General features: G+C 50.3%; 1 protein-coding gene across 2 annotated transcripts in view; it reads right to left on the bottom strand.

Moving 5' to 3' along the window:
• LOC135998732 (protein CEPU-1) overlaps window positions 1-14,177 on the bottom strand; it is a 285,825-nt gene that overhangs the window by 233,587 nt on the left and 38,061 nt on the right. Inside the window, exon 1 of one of the 2 annotated variants that reach the window (XM_065651900.1) lies at window positions 13,996-14,067. The exons of the other annotated variant lie outside the window; for it this stretch is intronic. Coding sequence (XP_065507972.1) covers window positions 13,996-14,044 — 49 coding nt within the window. The 5' untranslated portion in view covers window positions 14,045-14,067. Of the gene's footprint in view, window positions 1-13,995; window positions 14,068-14,177 lie in introns of those variants that run through there. 2 annotated transcript variants of the gene reach the window in all.

The raw sequence follows: 14,177 nt of genomic DNA, 5'->3' as shown, positions 1-14,177 counted from the left end.
AAAGGCTCAGAGCAGAGATTGAACATCAAACATTGCTTTTCAAGCTAAAGAAGTGAGTCCGTACCCTAGAGACATCTCACGTCTCCATCATCTGCAGGAGCAAGCAGGAGCTCATGGAGAGGGCATCCCACAAACCTTCATCACCTTCACTCACCACACATTCTCCTGTAAAATGCTCATGTACTACAAACAGGGATGTGGAGCACAAAGAGGGGAAAAAAACTTCCCCGCAGGCTGAAATAATTTGATTTCCAGCCCTTATCCACAGTCCTGAGCAGATGCCTTGAGTGTGCACGTGTTCGCTCACACCAGCACCCTCCCTTGCACCCCAAACCACCTGCACACACACTTCACATGCAACAGGCTCCTCCAACACATCTCCTCACCATGCAAAAAAAACCCTCTCCTGCTTCTGTCAAATAATTTTTTCTATTTTTTGTGGCCTTGGGCACAAGGATGCCCAGCCAGAGCAAGGCTGAACAAGCACTCAGCACAAGGAAGGGTTGTTTATTTTCCTTCCCAATACACAAACATGAGCTAACACAACACAGATGCTCCTAGGGCACATTTTGGGGTCTCTGGGGATGTCCCTGCCCCTGTGTGTCCCCAAGGCCAAGGGGACAGCATGGGGCTGGCCGCGGCAGCCCGGGCAGCCTTCCCAGCTCGGTGGGCTGGCAAAGCACAGCCCGGCTGGGGAGAATAAATAAATAATCGCAGACTGCTTGCTCAGCACCGCTGTAAATAGTTCATGAGTTCCAGGAGATTTATTCCCCTCTTCTCGCCTTAACGAGCCCACAGCAGCCATGGAGAGACGGGAAGGTTCGTAGTTTACAGCCGCCGAGAGGGGTTTTTCGAGGGGGCCGCTGCATGGCAGAGGAGAGCTGGACACAGACCATCCAGCTCACCCAGCAGGAATTATAGATCCACCAGCCCATGAGCAAATGCTTTTCCTAACCCTTAAGGATTTGCAAAGAGGTCCTTGACCCTGATCCCATTTGCTGCCTGCCTTCGTCTTGACATGGCTTTATCCACCAAGCCCTTAGGAAGATCCTTCTCGAGAGATTTACAGTGTGATCTTATACAAACTCAGGAGACCCAGCTCCCAGGGAAACGGTCCAGCCACAAGAGATTTGCAACATGAAGAGGACACGGGAGGTATTAAGAGTTAATAAAGAGATATAAGGATGACAGCCACCCCAGGGACAAACACAGTTGAGGACGGTGGAAGGAGTCAACTATCCATCCAAGCTTTCATTTTGAGGTCCCTGCTTTATTTTCCAAAGCAAACTTGGTTGTTCCAGGAGCATTTCTTCCATGCCACGTCCCCCTTCCAGCCATCCAACAGACGGGCCAGCAAAGCGTGTGAGCACCCACCCCTCCCGGCAGCAGAGCCAGCTCTGCAAAGGCTTTATCAATCCCCGGAGCCATCCAGCCTCCCCTGCTAGGTCTCTTTATTATGTGCCTTGACATTTCAAAGGGTTATATTTCCGCCTGTGAGAACCATCAGTCCAGCAGCACACAGTAATATATGGAGTAATAGAGTCTCAGCACAGCAGGTTTAATCTCATATTGCTGAAGCCCCTGGTGTCCTAGCTGAAAGTAAGTTTGTCATTAGGAATTCCTTTCTCCCGACTGCAAGCTTGTTTTGTTTGGGGTTATTATTTTTCCCCTAAAGAGAAGAGAAACACTCAAGATTGATTTACGACTTTCCCCGTTTGCTCCTATGCGATGCGAACTGGCAAGAGGAGAGGGGAGGGATGGAGAGAGCCCAGCGCCTGCTGCCCCTGCCAGCCAGCACAGCCACACTGTGACACCGCCACCACCAGCTGGGTGACACCTCGGGGACCCTCTGGAGCCCTTTGCAGAGGTGACTCCACAGCTTCGCCCCAGCGGATTTACCAGCAGTGCTAAAGAACCACAGAAGATTAATGATCAGCCGGGGTGCATCCGCTAATTCAATGAGAGGGCTGGCTCTGAAAGGGCAAGGCAGGGGAAGGGAATATAATTGTGATATTTTCCACGGTGCCAACTTGGATTTGGATGTTTGAAGCAGTAAAACAGGGCAGCAGATACTGAAAAATTAGAATTCCTCTGCGCCTTTTAGGGCTACCCAAGGGAAAGAGATTGAGCCCCTGAAAAGCTGGAAGCATGAAGAGCAGATCAAAGATGTGCTGGAGGCAGGAGAGGACCCTGGTGCTCCCATGCCAATGGGTCATGTTCCTCTAGAGCCTCAAATTTACCTCTCGGCCTAAGTGCAGCACTTGGGAGAGGATGCGAGAACAAAACCATTTCATTTTCCCTGGGTATCCCAATCATTTGGGAAAGGTGAGCTTCAGAGAACCATGGTTTTACATCAGCACAAGCCCAGAGCAAGGCGTGAACACACGTCTTTGGATCCATAACGTGACGTGTCCTAACAGCCATGAGGATTTTCAGACTGTAACGCAAAAGCCAGGATTAAATCAAGAACAGTCCCTACTGCCTTTGATTGCTTCTTTCCCCTCGAGCACGGTCATTCCTGGGATCACAGCCTCATGGAGGAACGAGATAAAAAGGTGCCAGGAACGATGCCAAAACTCCTGGGCTTAATCCATCCGAGGCCAGCTGACATTTCCCAGTTGACATCTCTGGCTCTATCAGAGCAGGCGATGCTCTGGCTCTGCCAGACAGCAGATTGGAGGACACTGTGACACAGCAAGAAACTTCGCTCGGGTGTCTTGGCCATGACAAACAAGGAGCTCAGATGGCCACTCTGCAATCCTTTGATTTCCATTTGGGAAACTAATTGCAGAAGCTTCGGGGTACTTTGTGGGTTCACCCAGGTGCATCAGAGCAAGCAGGAGCCACGTGGGTTGCAGGTGTCCCTTGGAGTAACAAATAGTCCTGGAAAAACCCTATGAGAGTTTGGGAGCAAACCCATTGCATCTCTGCACCAGCTCGCAAAGCCCCTGGTAACCAGTAGATAAGAACCAAACGCCAATAAACCAATCACCACTGTATTGATTACATTTCAGTTAAACAGAATCCCATCCAGGCAGTGGGATTTCAGGAGTCAGCGATTTTTCTCATGTGTGTCTCTTGGCAGCACATCCCGACACAGCCTCGGGATGCTGGAGCATCAGGAAGCATTTCCCTGTGCTCGCTACGGAGCTGGCGAGCCCAAACGCCAGCTCACTGCGGGGTGAAGAGACCCTTACACCACAAAAAAAGACTCAAGTTTCTCCCTTTCTTTTGTCAGGTCAAATTTACTGCAACAGGAGAATGTTTCAGGGGAGATTTGTCATTGTTTGTGGCAGTTTGGAAAGCTCCTAAATATGCTCTGTGCAATTGTGAATGTAAATTGAATAGAAGGAAAAAGCAATTTGCGAGGCATTAAAATCCCTCTGCAGGTTCCTTTGAAATGATCGATGTCTTAAACCACGATGTTATCTAGACGTAACCGAGTTGGGCAACGCAATCCAATCCCCGAAAGTCATTGCCTTCCCAGGTAACTTATCAGCCCCTGGACCACATTTGCTCACGACCTCGGCGCAGGCATCGCTGCGCCTGCAAAGCGCTCGACTCCCTATCTCCTCTGGCACCTTTATCACCGAGAAAGAGGCGGAGGGAACCAGCAAAGCTGAATTTTGGGATGCACATGCTTGGCCTCGCTGAGCTGCTGCCGAGTGGCGTCGCAGCCCCAGCTGCCTGCAAGGGGGGACCAGGACCGCTTTGGCTTATATTTTTGCATGATGCACAAAAACCAGGTGACATTGCTGGGTGCAAAGCTGTTAACCCTTAAGAAGTGCAGTCATCAGGCGCACGCAATGTGTCCTCACAGCTACCCAGCTCCCCCACCCAAAAGCACAAGCAATCTGCAGCAAAACGAGCAATCACCACATCCTTGTTCTCCAGAGGAGTGTTGTTTTGGGTTTTTTTTTGGAGAAGATTCATAACACTGGGTGCCTGTCAGATCTCGGCGTGTTGCGTTGCAAGCCCCAACAGCAACACGTGGGATCTAGACCTGAAACCAAGCAGTTGATGAGCCTAAACGCAAGCAAGCAGCAATTGTACTCATCAAACCCTGTGTGTCCTGCATTAAATTCTGCGTTAAGGATTAAGGAGGTTTAAGAGCCTTTACAAATTTTTGTACTTCGCGACAAGCCGGGACGGTTCCAGCAGCAGCTGTGCAAAGCCACCGCCAAAACGGCTGCTCTCCATGATGCCCTTTATATATATAACCCCAGTTTCTGGATCCAGCCCTGGTCCCCAAGCACTAAGTTTGCACTTGCATTAGTTACAAGACATCATCCCACAGCGCCCATCAATCCACCCGAGAGCGTAGGGGCAAGGAAACCGCACGGCATGGGTGCTATTTGATGCACCATAGGACAGAACTGTGATGCAGAGCTGATGAGGAGGCTACAAGAACCGGGACAGAATAGACAACGATGGACCGAGCAGCCGCGTCCACGTCCCGCGGTGACCGCTGCTCCCCGCGCCCGGCTGCAGCAGGCAGATAGGAGACGATTCCTCGGCAAGAAAAGTTTCTTCCTAATCACATTAGCAAGCGCCGGGCCCATGCCCTGGAGCAGGTTTGTATCTATTTCAAAGCCTCTGCTTATTAAAATAAATTCACTATTGGAGCTGCGGACTGCCTTGCACATATATAAGCAGGAGGCCTTTTGGGAGCGGGGTTTGGAGTTGCAGAGCAAAAAGGGACGAGGGGAGGTGAGAACAAGAAGGGTTAAGGCTCCTTCCTTCCCTCCCCAGCCCAGGCAGAGCCTCTCTCAATCAGTGTGTGATTGCAATCAGCAGGAAGGTGCCGTTTGCATTAAACAGAGCAGACAAGAGAAGGAAGGGGAAAAAAAAAAAAAAAAAAAGAGAATAACAGGCTGTGCAATCTGCAAAATTTATGTAAAAATCGCAAACAACAATAAAAACCACCTATATTTTCTTTTTTTCATCTCTGCTTCCCCTTGTTATTCCTTTCCCCAAGGGCAGAGGACTGGGATGGAGCAGGGAACCAGCATTTCCCCGTCCCTCTGCCTGCACCAGCCGGATTACCGTACCCAAATCCTCCCTACCACAAGCTTTGCAATCAGCCTCCTTTACAACTAATTTTCCCTCATGTTTTTTAATTAAACCCTCCGCTTCCTTCAAATACCAGTCAATGAACCATCCACATTTCCTCCAAATACCCTTGAAAGCGTCGAATCAGGCAATCCAGGGCAAAGCCACCCAAAGAAATGTCACCAAAGAGATGTTGCCCAGAGGACACGCGGCCACAGCAAATGCTGGGGTAAAACACAGAGAATTTGGCCACAGTGGATTTTTAGCATGCTCTAACCAGCAGCCACCTGCAGTAGCAGCACCCAACCTGCTCATTATCGCTTCAGAAAAAAGGTAAGGACAGTCCTGAAGATGGCACTCATGGGCTGCCCTTCCCAAGCCAACCTCCCTCCCTGACCCTCCCTGATGAGACGCTGCCCAGCGCCCCAAATCAGGAGGATTCCGAGATCCTCCGAACTCTCCAAGGTTGTCCAGGTTGGCCATGAAATATGTCATCCCCTCTATGCTATTGCTTGGCTCACAACAACGGATTTGAGGCCGAAGACCAAGAAAAAAAAAAAAGAAAAAAGACAGGAGTAACAGCGCATTTTGTGAGAGGGCAGAAAATAGGGAGAAGAAAGATTTTTCTTTCATTGGTTTGACATTTGCTGCTTTTTGGTTTTGCTCAGAAGCATCACCATGAGATGGGGGGACCAGCGGCTCCGTTTATCCTCCCTGTGTCAACCTGGGACGGATTTACGTCTCTGCATCGGGACTCGATGGGAATCGGATGAAACGCGACAGTTTTGCTCAGCGTTTCACTTTGAGAGCCGCGGCTTGTTTGAACGAGCGGCTCAAAGGGAAGGGAAAGGCCCTTTGAAGCCCCCCCTGTGGCTTGGGACTGCATCAAAAAGCCCCCGTGAGCCCTCGCCAGGTTGAGAACACCCTCGTTCCCTTTGTGCCGGGGCTCGCTCGCACCTCTGCAGAGCATCGCCGAAAGTACAGGACTCAACCTACACAACCTCGCTGCTCCATGGGGTTGCTGGAGCCAGTTATAACCCCAAGCAAGCGAGTGCTTCACGTAGAGCAGCCAAGACTGAACTATGCTGAGCCACTGAGAACCCTTGGGCTTCCACCCTCCCCACCAACGAGCTCTTGAAAATCAGCTTAGAATGTCACAGAATGTTGGAAAGGACCCACAAGGATCAAGTCCAACTCCATCTCCAGCATCAGAGCAGCTCGGGGCACCAGCTGCTGGACCTTGAAATGAGCGGTTGGAAGGAATTTGGTCAATGACACAGAGCAAGAGTGAATCCTAAGATGCATTTCTGTGCATTCACAACCGTTGTGCATGAAGACCCAACTCCAGCTCCATCTTAACCTCCCCCATGTCCTCAGTTATTTGGCAATCCCACTTGGCCAACCACACACACGCACAGGGGAATATTTTGTATTTAGATGGACTTAACACAAAGGGAGATGGTGAGAAGGCATCGTTTCACGCCTTGGAGGGCAGACAGAAGGATAACCAGGCACGTGTTCCCCCCCGTCCTCGCATCACCTTGAGCACGGTGACTTTCAGAAGCGTCCAACCCAGGATGCTCTGTGAAGCAGGGTGTTACGAGGGCTGCAACAACAGGATCAGGCAGGACCAGTGATAACTACAGGCTTTATTAGACTCATTTATTAATTTATTTTGATAAGCTGTAGGCGTTAGCCTCAGGTGAACGAAGAAGTGCCGGTAGTGAGGATGAGGACAGGGTGATGATACGTTATTGAGAAATCCTCTATTTGTAAGCAGAGGGCTGCTTGGGCTGCTCCTGTGCTCTATGCATTATTTATAGCCCTGCCTAGCGCCGCCGTTCCCCCTTTATCTGCCTTCCAAGGGGCTCGGTAAGAAAACGAATCTGTGACTCAGCAATTTTTATCCCAGCCAAATGAAAGAGAAATACACAACACACATACATATAAACCAAATCCACTCTGGGGAGGTGACGGGGAGCTAATCCAGCCCCCTGAGAGGCTGTGGGTATCGGCTCTCGGTGGCTCAGAGGGAAGAGATTTAGCTCGTACATAAACTGTCTGTGGCTCTTCCCCTTCTGCTGACCTCTACCGCCGCGTCTGTCTGTCCTTAGGCTGCGCATCGCTGAAGCAAACCCAAAGCCCGGCCTTTGGGAGAGCTTAGGAAGTGCCTAACACACTCTAGGTGCTGCCAACAATTAAATAATTCTGCACAATGCATCAAACAAATAAATAAGTGGAGATGACTGAGGAGCTCCACTTTTTTTTTTCCTCTATATGCACATATACACACATGTACTTAAAGCCAATTTTTCAAGCAATAAAACACCGCTGAATTTTTTCTGCATGAAAAATTCATTCTGTCTCACAGCCATCTGAAGAGAAAATAAGCAAACAAATAAACCTTTTCTTGGTAGAAAACATCACCCAAACCACCATTGCTGATGAATCCTCTGCACCACACAGATAGACACAATTTCCACCAGTCCTCACTGCCCCCACTGCTGGGAATGAAGAGCCGATAATACAACTACGAAAACAAACCAGTGATAATAAAGTAAGAGCATTAATCAGAAGAGCTTCTTGGAGAGAGGCGAAGGAGAAGGGAGTTATTCCTTTCCCCATCCCGGGAATACAGCTCTGCCTGTGTGCAGGTATCCATCCTCAGCCCCGGTTTGCAGCTAATTATCACCTCTTCCTCTCCCACATCCAGGTGCTTTATAAATAGTTCTTTTAATCAGGGCTGCTTCCCCCAGCGGGAGCCCATGTGCAATCCTCACACTGGTTGCAAATGGGTGTCCCAGATCTATTTTAGGGCTGTGCCAGGGGGAAGAGCTCCCTGGAGGGCTGCATCTCCGGCAGGTCCCCATCACGGGAGCACATGGTCCCCTGGTTGGGGTGGGAGAGGATGCTCCAGCTGCCTGATCCATGAGGAGCATCAACACGGAGCAATTTTCCTTCCCCCTGGGATGAAAACTGCAATTCTGCTGGTTCCTGCGGGTGAGGAGCTGAAGGCACGTATGTCCTCAAGCAGATAAACCCAGGCTAGAGAGTGATGCCGAAGACATTTGCAATATGTACCATGGAGAAAAGTTGCATCAGACCCTGCTACAGTGGGGAAACGACTCCTCCTTTCTCCCCTTTCCAGCTCCTCTTGGGAAAGCCCCACCTGGCAAATCCTCTCCGTGATAACGGGTGGAAGAAGGGGCTCCTGCACCCCAGCTCTCCGCAAGCCCGCTCCCGATTCAATGGCAACAAACCCGCCTGTTCCTGCATGCACCATGGAATATCATCCTTAAAAACAACCAAACCAACGCAAAACTCTTCTCCAAGTTTTTTCAGAGGGGCAGATGGTGGTTCAGATGCCGACGGGCGGTCTCCCTCACCCCACAGCCGTCCCCCCGGGGTGACACGGCTCCCGCTCCGCCGTGCCTTTGGCTCGGGGACAGCTCTGCTCCACCAGCTGGTGGGGAGACAAGGTCGAGCAGGCGACAGCCAGCACTGCCTCAAATCCATTGCCAGACAGGTGGAGCAGGCTGGGCTTTTTTTTTTTTTTTTTTTTTTTTTTTTTTTTTTTTGAGACATTTGCTGCCCGTTAAAAGTCTTTCCTAGCACAGAAAACATATCCTCTGCCACCGGCCCGGCACAAAGGTGAGCTCGGCAGCCCCAGCGCAGGAGATGCGTTCGTTATCGAAGACCGGAAAAGCATTAAAATAATTGAAAAAGCAAATAAAAGTAAGGCGGCAAAGGAGAATGAGCCTGGCAGTGCCTTCTGCTCATTAGGAAAGGGGGGCACTTAACACTACACAGACAGCAAATTAGCCTTTAATCATCAGCCGAGTTCGCCAGGTTTTATCTGCGAGTGCGTTTCAGCCCCGGCTCCTCCATCGTGCCAGCAGCCCCGGGGACTTCAGCTTGACTCCTGTTTATTCCCCAGCTGCTTTGTTGTCTCAGATCAGCAGAATTAGGGAGCCACCTCGGCAGAAGATACTTCTGTGCAGCCAGTGAGAAGTTCACACAGAAAATTGATATTCGCTGTAAATTATTTTGGATGATTTACTGGAATGAATTAACTCGCCGCGACGCAGGGAAAATTCCAATGCCGCTGCCACCTGCCTCCCACCAGCAGCACCCATCCATAGCAAGGTTCAGATTTCAGCTTTTACTTAATTTTGTGAGGGTGAGGATGGCAGAAGCTCCAAGAGCCTCCGAGGTTTGGGGCTGCAGCACGTGCCCTGCAAAACCAAACCGACCCCACACTCTCGCGTCAAGCTGCTCATCAAATTTGGGGCAGGGATGCTCAACTGGCATCCCGTGGGGATGTCCCAACCAGGCCACCAAAGTCACCCAGGGAGTCCCAGGCCCGTGCAGGTGTTTGTGACTCGGAGTGACCGCCAGCCAGCTCGGCAGAGGGTTACGCCAAGTCAAGAGCATTTAGAGATCACTCTTGGGCCAGCCCTGCTCTTGCCTCGACTGCGCTGACTTTGACGGGCTTACAAGAGGGATGAACTCAATCCCTCAATCCTGGATTTCCCTCCCACCACCTCCTCTGGCCCTAAAATATGATCAAGCATCAGTTTGGTGGGAAGACAGAGTCCTCCTGCACCCCGGGGCTTCCTCAGCCATCCATCCACCCACAAATGGCAAAACCAAGATGAAAAGGTCCCTCCACTCCTATATTTGGCCAGGGAAGAGGAGGAGGAGGTTGGCTGCAGGCTGCCTCAACATTTCCTGCGTCCTGGGCTTGCTCAGAGCCTTGCCTAATCTCTTGAGTAGCTTAAAGCATCCTCAGGGATCCTGTGCTTTACACGCTGAGCCCTGCAAAGCCAAGAACAGCCAAGGACACTCGCTGCACCCGCGTCCCCCCAGGGCAGGAGCCCAGCACCCCATGAGTGAAGACGCCCAGAGGCATCACTGCCCATCGCAAATCCCATTTTTAAGGCTCACATCCTTCCCCAAGGCACAGGACCCTCTGCTAAAAGCAATATTGATTTTCACCCTCCAGTTAGCCCAAGGTATTGGTGTCCATCGGGCAGGAATTATTCCGTATTAACCTCCACGTCTGCACGCTGGGGTCTGTCACTCCCTCCCCGCGGGGCACCCGACCCAGCCAGGCACTGTTTGCCCATGGTCTGTTCATGTAATAGCCTGTACATAACCGCCTAAACGCTGCAAACTCTTGGAAATAAGCATGGAAATTGGTTTCCAGGCTCCAGCAGTTTCTAAATAATGGATGTTTAAGATAATAATAATAAAAAAAAAAAAAGCAAGTGACATACAAAGTGGATTCTAGGGGCGGGGGGGTGGAGGAAGTGGAGTATGTTCTCAATGTGAACCTCCAAGAAAATCTAAAACAGCACAGAGGGAGCGAGCTGGAACCAACAACCACTGGTTGCAGCTGCCGATTTAACCCTCTCTTGTCGCAGAGCAAACCTGATTTTCCTACACCCCCTCCCAGCTTCTCTTTGCTTGATATTCTGCCTCAATGCAGCTGTGATATATTGTGTCAGTGCAAAATTTGGGCTGAAAAATGTGCTGTCCTTCAGGGGATGTCTGGATTGGATTGGAGGGGCGAGAGGAGGAGGCTGAGTTGCATTTGGGCTCAAGAGATGGAAGAGAACTGAAAAAAATCTGGAAGGCATCAACTTCTGGCTCCCTTTGTTAGCCCAAAGACAACCTTGGCTACCATTCAAAGCGGAGGATGACCGAACTGCTCATTCCTGTACAGCAACATCATCTGCATGACTCGACTTCAGCTGCAAAAGGAATCTAGTAACCGCCTAAATCCATAAACCTCACTAACGCCGAGCTCACAGCTGGGGTGCACGTGATGGACACCGCCCAGGCTGCAAAAAGGAGGAGAAATTTGCTTTTCCTCTTCAACAGGTATCTAAAGCTCGATGACCAGGGGAAAGGAAAGTTTTGGAGAGCCGAGTGATGCTCCCCACACCTGCAGCGAGTTCTCCCCATCAAAGTGGCCCCTGGGCACCCCGAGGGCAGTGACACCAACCGGGAGGGATGCTCGATTTAATTACAGCCAGCGCGTTACCTTTATGCGTCGCCCAAATTATACACGCACGCATTGTAATTCACTCAAAGGGGCTTTTTCACCCAAGTCAGCAAAATGAAGAGATTCAATTACAGCCTTTGACTGGGCCTGCTTATTGTTATTTATAATACAATACATCCTGCTTGGGAGAGAGATGTCCAGGTGCTGAAATGTTGGCTGGCTTGCCGGTTAATTGAAACACCGGTGCTAAGATTGCATGTCCCGGCATCCCCGGCACCGGGTGGTGGCATCTACCTGCTGCACCGTCACAGAGTGTCACTGTCCCCAAATGCCACCAGTGGCAGGAGCAGACCTGTGAATAACCACCGACTCCTGCGCCTCAAACCAAACAGCCGCCAGGGCACAACGGGGGGTTTCAAATGAATCCTGGACGAGTGCTTGGAGAAGAATGGCTGTAGTTTTGAAGAACAGCATGGGGGGGATCCACAGTTGTACCCTGTGAATGGTTTCAGACCCAGCTGCACTTTATAAGCAGAGATTAATATTATTTTTTTCCCCCCCTTCTCGCTCCATCTGTGATGAAGTCCCGCTACCCGAGTTCTTTCTGGCCCTGCCTCGCTGTTAGGGAAAGGATTACGAGGTCGAAAATGAACTCATTAGCTGCTGCCGGGCCACAAAGCAGGAGGAGAAGCAACTTTGCTCTTCTGGAGCAGGACAGGCTTTGCCAGGCTCAGCTCAGCGCCAAGGACTTCGCATCCCACCCGGATCACGGCACAGCGGGGATCATTTCCCAACGCCGCCGACTTGGGCAGCAAACACATGACCACCAACAGCAACTTCTCCAGAAAGCACAAACCCAAACAAGCATTTGCCCAGCCCCTGTCTACTCCTCAACCCCCTTTGGGGCAGCACATCACCTAGTCCTGGCTCCAAATAATATAATATAGGGAGCCCGTAGGATGCTCGTTGGCTTCTCCTCTCTCCATCTGGCCCTGAGGACAACCCTTGAAAACCATATAGAGCCATTTCTGGTGAATCTGGCTTCCTTTTTCCTAAAGTGGAAAAAAACCCAGGCGATAATCGGGAGCAGAATGACGGTCCCTGTGATTGCCCTGGCTCGCAGAGGAGACACCCTCCCCATGCAGGCAGCGAGGCGCGAGCTCCGTGCAAATCTCTCTCCCCTTTCTTGGCAACTTCATCTCTTGATCATTTCTGACAGCCCAAGTTTTGTCAGCCAGACGCATTTAAAGGAAAAAAAATAAAATAAAATAAGAAAAGCGGAGCAAGGCAAAGCAAGTTGGAGATGAGACTGGGGGAGGGGAGAGGGAATAAGAAGTAGGAGGAAAGGAAAGGTCCCTGGAGATAGCAGTGAATATGTAAACTTTCTCGATTTCCTCTGCCTACTCATACCTCTGTGTGTTAACAACTAGACAGACATCTTGTATATATTTGATAAATAAGCCTCTCCATTTATTCAGGGGAGTGAATTTGTAGCTATTATGATTCAAATGGCATGACAGGTTCTGGATTGTTGTATTTTTTGCTATTGAGTTTACAAAAAAGGCAACATGAAAATTGCAAAATTCAAAGCAATTTTCTTTGGCTATGGATCCTCACAATGCACAGAGAGATAGATACAGCTATATGTATATAGAAAAAAATACAAAAGCCAGTCCGAGTGCCTCTTCCCTTGAGACAGGAGGATGAGGGGTGCAATAAATAATTTAGAAATTGCTACCATCCCTTGATTCAGAGTGATGGATCTGGCATGTGTTACAACAAGGCACATGCTGTATTCATTACCCATTGAGCTACATTTTAATTTCTCCCTCATTAACCTTATCTGTGACTGGGGTTGTGCATCAAGTCAAATCCTTCGGATGTCAATCAATTCATTAGACGGTTGTTTGGTTTGTCATATGTGCTGTTATCGCTTATTAGGCTGCCACGCCGATCAATCAATCAAAAGGAAGGAAGGGGCTGGTTGGAAAGGGACACGCTGTGGCGGGCAGGGATGCTGGGATGCGGGCAGGGATGCAGGTTGGGATGCTGGGATGCGGGCAGGGATGCAGGTTGGGATGCTGGGATGCAGGCAGGGATGCGGGCAGCACTCCACGGAGAGGGCTGCCTGGAGCAGAGCCCGCGCCTCAATAAGGAGCATTAATGTTTTGCAAAGCAGAAGGGGAAAAAAAATTTCAAAGAAATTCAAATAGATCCCATTAAGTGTAGTTGAAAACCACAGCTTTGTTTCAGATCACTGAAGCAAACTATAGGCGTGTAAAAATAATAAGGTTAGCTAAGTGTTTACCGTCAGGCGCTGAAAACTTAGCACAAAGGACGTCATACCACCCACCCGCCGGCGCAGAAATTCTCCCCTCCTCAGCAATCCTGCCTCTTTCCACCTGATACTTGCCTCCCATCGAGTTCTTCAAGCCTCCCCTGATGTTCCCAATTGATGGAGAATCAAAGAAAAGCTCTGGGCTGGTCGGATCTACATTCCCACCCAATCCCACCTCCTTGGCGTTGCTTTTTGAGCATCATCACCATGTGCAAGGATGAAGGCACATGGATGAGCCTCACCCGCTCTGCTGGGAGAGGGGCTGGACTTGGGCCAGCACCCCCAAAACCATTTCCATCAAGGCACAGCGAGTTTGGATTCATTTCTTTGGCTACCAGCAAGTTTTCGTGCAGAAACCTCCGTTCCAGCCCAAAACCTCTCCATGGAGCACCCAAAACCAGTAGCAGCCCAGCAAGGGGCTGCGGGTGATGCTACACAGCCCAGCTCCCCATCAATAACACTGACTTCTCACAAAGAGGAAAAGAAGGACTCCTGTCTCTCTCCCATGTCCTTGTCCAGCAGAAAACCCAACACAGGCACAGAGTGACGGGTAAAACAGCATCCAGCAGCCCTCAGAGACAAGGCGAGGTCAAACCTGCATGTGGATGCTCAGAAAACTTCTCAAGGGCTCCCTGACCTCCCATGGGATGAAGGTCACTCCAGACACCACCACAAAAGGCATGTTTTGCGCTAGAACTTGCCACGGAAATCCTTCATTTCCCACCAGCAGGAATGTTTGCAGCTGAGCGAAAGCTTCCAGAAGGCTTGAGCACAACA

Source organism: Caloenas nicobarica, chromosome 26 (genome assembly GCF_036013445.1).
Source record: "Caloenas nicobarica isolate bCalNic1 chromosome 26, bCalNic1.hap1, whole genome shotgun sequence".
Lineage (NCBI taxonomy): Eukaryota > Metazoa > Chordata > Aves > Columbiformes > Columbidae > Caloenas > Caloenas nicobarica.
The sequence above is the reverse complement of the archived record's forward strand: the minus strand, read 5'-3'. Positions and strand labels throughout refer to the sequence as shown.